The sequence below is a fragment of the Cryptomeria japonica genome, chromosome 4 (genome assembly GCF_030272615.1).
Source record: "Cryptomeria japonica chromosome 4, Sugi_1.0, whole genome shotgun sequence".
NCBI lineage: Eukaryota > Viridiplantae > Streptophyta > Pinopsida > Cupressales > Cupressaceae > Cryptomeria > Cryptomeria japonica.
This window is the reverse complement of record NC_081408.1, coordinates 678019759-678026730: the sequence shown is the minus strand read 5'-3', so window position 1 is coordinate 678026730 and position 6972 is coordinate 678019759. Positions and strand designations below refer to the sequence as shown.

The 6972-nt window shown below is 35.0% G+C and overlaps 1 protein-coding gene across 3 annotated transcripts; it reads left to right on the top strand.

Annotated features, from left to right (window-relative positions):
• The first annotated feature begins 686 nt into the window (after positions 1-686).
• Positions 687-3797, top strand: LOC131046855 (uncharacterized). 3 transcript variants are annotated; one of them, XM_057980644.2, is made up of 3 exons: positions 687-818; positions 1367-1490; positions 2641-3797. In XM_057980644.2, exon 3 carries the CDS (start codon positions 2717-2719, stop codon positions 3404-3406), a length of 690 nt encoding a protein of 229 aa, XP_057836627.1. In that variant the 5' UTR covers positions 687-818; positions 1367-1490; positions 2641-2716; the 3' UTR covers positions 3407-3797. The 3 variants fall into 3 exon arrangements, with proteins under 3 accessions (XP_057836627.1, XP_057836630.1, XP_057836629.1); XM_057980647.2 differs by having other exon boundaries at positions 811-1114; XM_057980646.2 differs by lacking the exon at positions 687-818 and adding an exon at positions 840-1159.
• Positions 3798-6972: the final 3175 nt, after the last annotated feature.

The window sequence follows — 6972 nt, the reverse complement described above, 5'->3', positions numbered from 1 at the left end:
GTCTATGTTGAGTTATGATATAAGATGTGTTTACGAATGAATGAGTTTGTTTAATTTTTACATGTTCTATTCTTATGCACCCTTTTATAGACTACATAAGCTTTCAACCTTCTCTTACCACTGTTAATGTGGTATAAATACAACTCTCAAAAAACTAAAGCTTAGGTCTTCAATCCGTCAATATATGCCCCATTCTTGCTCACATTTGTCTTTTGTTACCTAAAGAGACAAACCAAATGACAATGAAGTAACCTCTCCACTATACCAACTTCTACCATGTCCACTATACTAAACATTACATCATCCAAGCCACCTGAACATGTGTGGTGTCTAGAAGGATAAGTTTAGGTCTATTCACCAAATCTTTTTTTGCACTTGTCGAGATCAACTTGATATGCGTGGATCTAAATAAGAGTTAAACACACAATTTGTAGAATCTAAAATAATCATCTAATATTAAGACAAATTGATTCATGACATCTCTTACATCATTTTGACCTCATTTAATTTCATTAATTATTTGTTTAATTAACCTAGGCATTTATGGAGAAAAGGACTTCTAAACTTAATGACAACAACAAAAAAATAATAATTAATAAAGCATTATCGAGAAAATTAAAAATTATTATAGTTGGCCCCATGCAATGGCCTATGAAACAACGTGGAAGATGTCTACTCTCTAGAATCTTCGTTTCTTTCCTCCTAAATAAATAATATAATTTCCCAATAAATTTTCAATATTCATATTTTTATCTATTCCATTTAGTTTTCTTTGAACGTCACACGTTAGAGACGCGCAACGACTCAAACATCTGCAGGTATGCCAACGAAAAATCAAATCCCTGCAATGACTTGTCTGTGATTGTAAAATCTAACTGGCTTAAAGTAAAACACAGAGGTGTTGGGTTTGTTTAATTCTACGAATTCTTGCGAGTTTTCTTGCTTTTTATTTGATGAATTTGGGAATGTATGATCTGTAGTTTCTGAAAACAGGGGAATTAGGGTTTCATTTTAGTGGGCTTCAAATCTTTGATTGGGGTTGCAGACGAATTGGGCTTGATTGGACGATTTCCACCGTTTTTAAAATTGGATTTGGTTCTTTTTGTCGATTTGGGTAAATTAACCTGTCTACATTGAATCTGGGTCATTATTTTGCTGGGTATTTCTTTTCTTCCTTTTATCTGATTACTTTTCGATCTCGTGAATTTGGATAATTTTGATATATATTAGATTTGTCAAAATATTTATTTATTATTGTATCTCCTGAGCTCAAAGCGCATATAATTCTTGATTTTCTAGATTGGGTTAATTTCTCAATCATTTGTATGTACTAAAAATCCAACCTTTGAATTTGATCTTTGTTTAGATTTGCCGCGGGATTGTGCGTCGTTGATTACATTGGCCTAAACTGGTTTTGTGTTGCTGGGTTTGCACTCTCAGGCGTTGAGGCTAATGTTACGAGCTGTTAGAGTTCTGTAGCTAGTTGTGAGGTGGGTATCGGATTGCCTTAAACGCATTGTTCTTCATGATTCTGGAATGTGTCCTTGCTAGATTTCCTAGTTTCTGTTTTGAATTTAGAATTTGAAATACAATTACCATATTTTATTTATGATTCTGGAATGTGTCTTTGCTGCATTTCCCAGTTTCTGTTTGGAATTTAGAATTTGAGATAAAATTACTGTATTGGTGTGGTGAATTTTGAAGTGGGTTTAGAATTCTTTTTCCTCCACTGTTCGAGTAGTTCAATTATTTTCCAGCTGCTTCTGAATCACATGTCTTGCCGGGGCTCCTCATTTTGGTCTGAAATTTACATATTTGGATATGGTTTCGATACTGCTGTAGTGAATGATTAAGAAAAGTTTCTTTTAAAACTGTATTTGTTTTGCATCATATCAGGATCAGGAAGTAATAATAATAGGAATAGGATTGTAGAAACATCTTTATAGGGTGCAGGTGCGCCAAAATAGGGATTGGAGAGGCACTTATTTGTTGGAATGTTGGTGCCAGGGTTTCACATCGTGAAGTTTGCTTCTTCAAAACAAATAATTTTATTGTTGAAAAGAAAATTGCATTCTATTATTTATAATTTGTTAAAGTTATATGTAAAATTAAAACTATCTTCTAAAGATTGTTTAATTTGACAAAAGTGATGCAGAATATATGGTAAGTATATATTATTATTACTTTTCATTGTTTCAAAAACATTTTTTGGTTAGAAATTAAATTGCAGTTTTAAGTAATTAATTTGTTAAATCACTGGATTAACATGCAACTGTCCAATAGTTTCTAAATTTCTTTTAGTTGAGTAATCGGTTGTTTTCATTGCCTGCCAAGTTTCCTTGTCATGGTCCAAATTTAGGCTTTCTGAGTGCAGTATTGTAATATTATTATAGTGATGTTTTGAGTCCATTTTGATTTCAATCTTACACATTTTTATTTCTTTGCGTAAGTGAATTGGTCTCATTGCCTTGTAAGAATTTATGTTTCCAGGATTCAAATCAAAGCTTTTGGAGAGAAATATTGTAATGCTGTAGTGAGTTTTTGAATTGGGTTTGGATTGCTTTAATTTTATATTTTCTTTGAGTAAAAGGTTGTTTTCATTGGCCCAGAATCATATATTTATTTTATTTCTTTTTTCAGGTTTCAGAATTTGGCTTTTTGAGAGAATAATTGTAGTGTTGTAGTGAATTATAGTGGGTTTACCTGGACTTAGGAGATGGATGAGGGTTCCTCTTTCCAATCATCATCACAACGCAGTTCAAGTTTTTCCTCAGGCAGCAGCAGCAATGGTGATGCCGGAAACTTTGAGTGCAATATTTGTCTTGAATTGGCACAGGATCCAATTGTAACGATGTGTGGTCACCTTTTCTGTTGGCCTTGTCTGTACAAGTGGCTTTATGGACATTCAAAATGCCAAGAGTGTCCTGTTTGTAAGGCTTTGGTGGAAGAGAGCAAGATTGTTCCCTTGTACGGACGAGGAAAAGTAGGTGCCCCAGATCCAAGATCAAAAACTACGCCTGGTGTAAATATTCCCAACAGGCCTGCTGGTCACCGCCCAGAAACAGCTCCTTCTCCAGGCCCTAATCAATACCAACATCAGCCATTTGGCTTTATGGGGGGTGCTCCTGCACCAATGGCAGCACCTCGGTTTGGGAATTTTACATTCTCTGCAGGCTTTGGCTTATTTCCATCTCTCTTTGGCTTCCAAATGCATGGTTTTCCAGAGGGTGTTGGGTATGGTGCAGCTCCTGGGTTTCAGTATGGATTTTCCAATCCATTCCATCATGGTCACCCCCATGGATTTCAGCAGCATCATATGACTCGAGAACAAGAGCAGGAAGCCATGCTGTCAAAACTTCTGCTACTCGTTGGAGCTTGTGTCCTTGGCTTTTTAATTTTCTTCTAGATGTGCAATAGTATATTTAATAACTGAATGAACTTCGCTCACATTAATTGCCAGTTTTCTGATTGTAAAATTGAAGCAGAGATCAAATACTCTATAGAACATGCAAATATTGCTCAGATACAACCAAATCCTTGAGATCAATAAAAGCAGTTGGGTAAGTGTTGCCGTGCTCCAGTTAACTACATTTTGATACTTGTCTGGAGAACCAGTAGATGCTTGATGCTTTCCTGATGCGATTGATATGACATTTGTGATGTATTGTTTGGAGATTTATTTTCAGGCATTGATCCTGGAATTGTAGTGTGATCAGAGTATCCAGTCACTAATAACTAGTGGTATGTGTTTCCTTATTTTTTATTTCAACTGAGCTTAGTTCCATCTTTTTCTTGTATATAGCTTTTTGTTCTCATCTTGGCAACAGTTCATACTCTGACTTGTACCTTTTGCAAGCTCTATAACCTTAAGCAGGACCAACTAGAGAATAATAAAATGGAATAATAATTTATTTTTGGACAAAATTTGCTTCTTTTATGAATAATTACCGAACGGTCCTATATTTGCAACTGAGTAATTATTTGTGATTTTTGAGCTTGTTATATGCATAAGAAGAGTACACTGTTATTTGCTTTTTTACCTTGTTTGTCTTGCAATTTTTGGGGTGGCCTTCCAGATGTAGCCTCTGAGGATTTTGTAGTTGCTGAAAGAATTTTATGAGACACAATTCTCTTTTCTGAGGGGAAGAGCATTTTTTTTTATAAATTTATGATAACATATTCTTTTTAAAAAGTCGGTCACATAAGAAAGAGGGGAGGCCAAGCGAGCAGGTATATGCATCTGCAACCATGAAAATGCTTGAGGCATGGAAGAGTTCATAGAGCTTATTTACTGGAAATAGCAAGTGAAATCCTGTGCTCCATGGTGTTTCTGGGATGGTGACAGTAGGTGTTACCGTAGAAATAGCTCTTAAAACATTTTTCCATTCCTATATGTAACATATTTGACCAATATATTTCCAGAGTACAAAATGCTAAAATTTAAATTTTGTAATGTTGATGCTACAGTTGCTTATACAATATAAGCATGAAATTCTTGAAATCCTCTATCAAGCAAACATTTTGCAATGATTTGAACAATTTGTGGAGTTCTTATTGATGTGATGATAATTAAAAATGATCGAGTTTTTCAACATTAGTGAGGTGTTTATTGATGTGATCATTTGAGAAATAATTGTGTTTAAGAAAACTTTAAATCAAGAGAACATTTAAAAAAAATTAAACATCATTTGAAAGTGAAGTATATTGGGACATAGAACATTACATTTAAGTAAATTCCAATGATTCAAGCCTTAATTATTCTACTATAAATAAAGAAAAATAAACTTATTAAAAATATGCTATATAAAATAATACTTTTAAAAATTGTCAGTGATAAATATCTAGTAGCTTGGTTAGCTCTCTATTATAGGCTTACGATTTGACTGAAAAAAATAGAGCTTACTATACTGATTCTGACAAATTCTTTTTTTTTTTGTTTTTTTTAAGATGAAAAAACACTTTTTTTAATTTTAATTATAGTATCTTGACCCTCAGTTCAGCATTATGAGTCTCTGCGTTCACTTGGAATATAATATGTATTTATTGAAAATGACTTTTTGTACAATGTTTACAAACTTGACACTAGCTTCTTCTTCATGTTTGATTGTGTAATTCCTTTGCAGTAACACCCATAACTTCTTGGTATGCTTCTTCAAAAGCAATAACCCAAGTCGAAGCAATTTGATCTTGCATTTGTTAGTGAGTAGATATCTATTATCACATCCATGGGAACTTTTAGCACATATTTTACAATACCATCTACCATTTATTCTTGTTCTCCTTCTTTATGCATTGCCTACTTTCAATCGCCAAGGGACAAGCAATGTAAAACGCATGAGCAATGCCTTTTGTCATAGCACATAAATGGACAAATTACTTATCAGAAGCGGTTATGTAGGAGATGGGGTGCTCTGGAAGGACTTTTCACTTGGTTTTTAAGCTCTAGCACCAAAAACACAGGTTGAAAAAGACACCCACTAAAAGAACACCTTGCATGGTCAAAATTAATAATGTAATGGCAACTGCAACTACCCCTCCAGAGGCCATTTATTTCCTAGTAATCTGCAACAGCTTTTGGACTATTTACAAACATATTATGCAGCTGCACGTTTCTATATCCACTTCATGAACTTATAAAAAAGATGGCTTTCTACTGCGGCGCTCTTGGAATACCATGTTATCTTTAATGTGCACTACACACTGCCATTACATTATCTTGATTGTGAGTATGAGAACCTCCAAACTATGTAGATCTGCATCATTAATACTTTGCTTCTCATTCAGTACATGCCTTTCATCTATTTCATTAGTATTCGGAAAGCCACATGCAACAATTTCAGAAGAGGACTTGAAACATGAAATTAACTCAAAAAAATTCTTTCCAAAATAGAGTCGTCCATGAGAACTGGGCTGAAATGCAAACCATTCAAGGAGGGGGTATCTGATATATACAAAGTGATATATACATCTGGCCTACCATATTTTTCAATTATACCTATCGAATTTCAGTTTCATCTCATTTCAACAAGACAATGCTTACTAAAATGCTCTAAATTTCACTTTATAAGGGAAATTTTCCTTCATTTTCCTTCATTTATCACCCATCTTTCTCCTCCCTTGTGCTTTTGTACATGGATTTATTTAACACAGAACTGTAACGTGATTTCACATAGCTATGTTTAGCCCAGAAGCCAAATTACTTTGAAAACAGCTGCACTTGAAGACAGAGTAGCTAAGCTTAGACTGAGATAGATTAGGATGGAGCTCTTGTTATCCACCGACATCCTGAAATTTTGAGTCTCTTGTGTGTTACAGTTGTCAAAACTGAAAAATATAATATAATATAAAATTGCTGATTCTTGGATGCTTTTGGGTGCTCATAGTACCTAGCGTTTTCCTTGTGCGAAAGGCTTCTTCATTGCTTCCTTTGCTTCTTCGTTTGATTGTGACTTGTTTTTGGGCATGTTGTGGGCTTGGGGAATTCACTCCCTCTCTATTAAGCCTTGGACAACTTCTTCTAAGCCCCTTACTAAACCACTTAATGTGTGTCCAGTTTGGGTTCCCCTTTCGAACCTTCCTTTACATTTTTGGGAGCATTCTTGCTACGAGGCCATTAGTAACTATATTGGCCAATTCGTGAAGGTGGATGATGTCATGTCTTCCATGGGCCATTCCACCTTTGCTCGCATCTTGGTTTATATTGACATCTTCGCACCACTCCCCGAGGATGTGGTTCTTATGGTTGGGGATAGGTCTTGGACTCAATTGTTGGACTTTGAGGACATTCCCTTTCATTGTCGAAAATGCTTCTCTACAAGTCATTTAGCTTCGGATTGCTCCCTTCTATGTCACAATGGTGCTACTACTTGGTGGATGGATGTCACAACTGATACACTTTGACTCTCTATGCTATTTACTCTGTTGACTCCTATCTGGAAGATGAGATCTCCTCCAGAGATGATGTTGTGCCTC

Bases quoted from the DNA above. Each gene is read 5' to 3' on its own strand.
- LOC131046855 (XM_057980644.2), top strand. From the start codon at position 2,717: ATGGATGAGGGTTCCTCTTTCCAATCATCATCACAACGCAGTTCAAGT.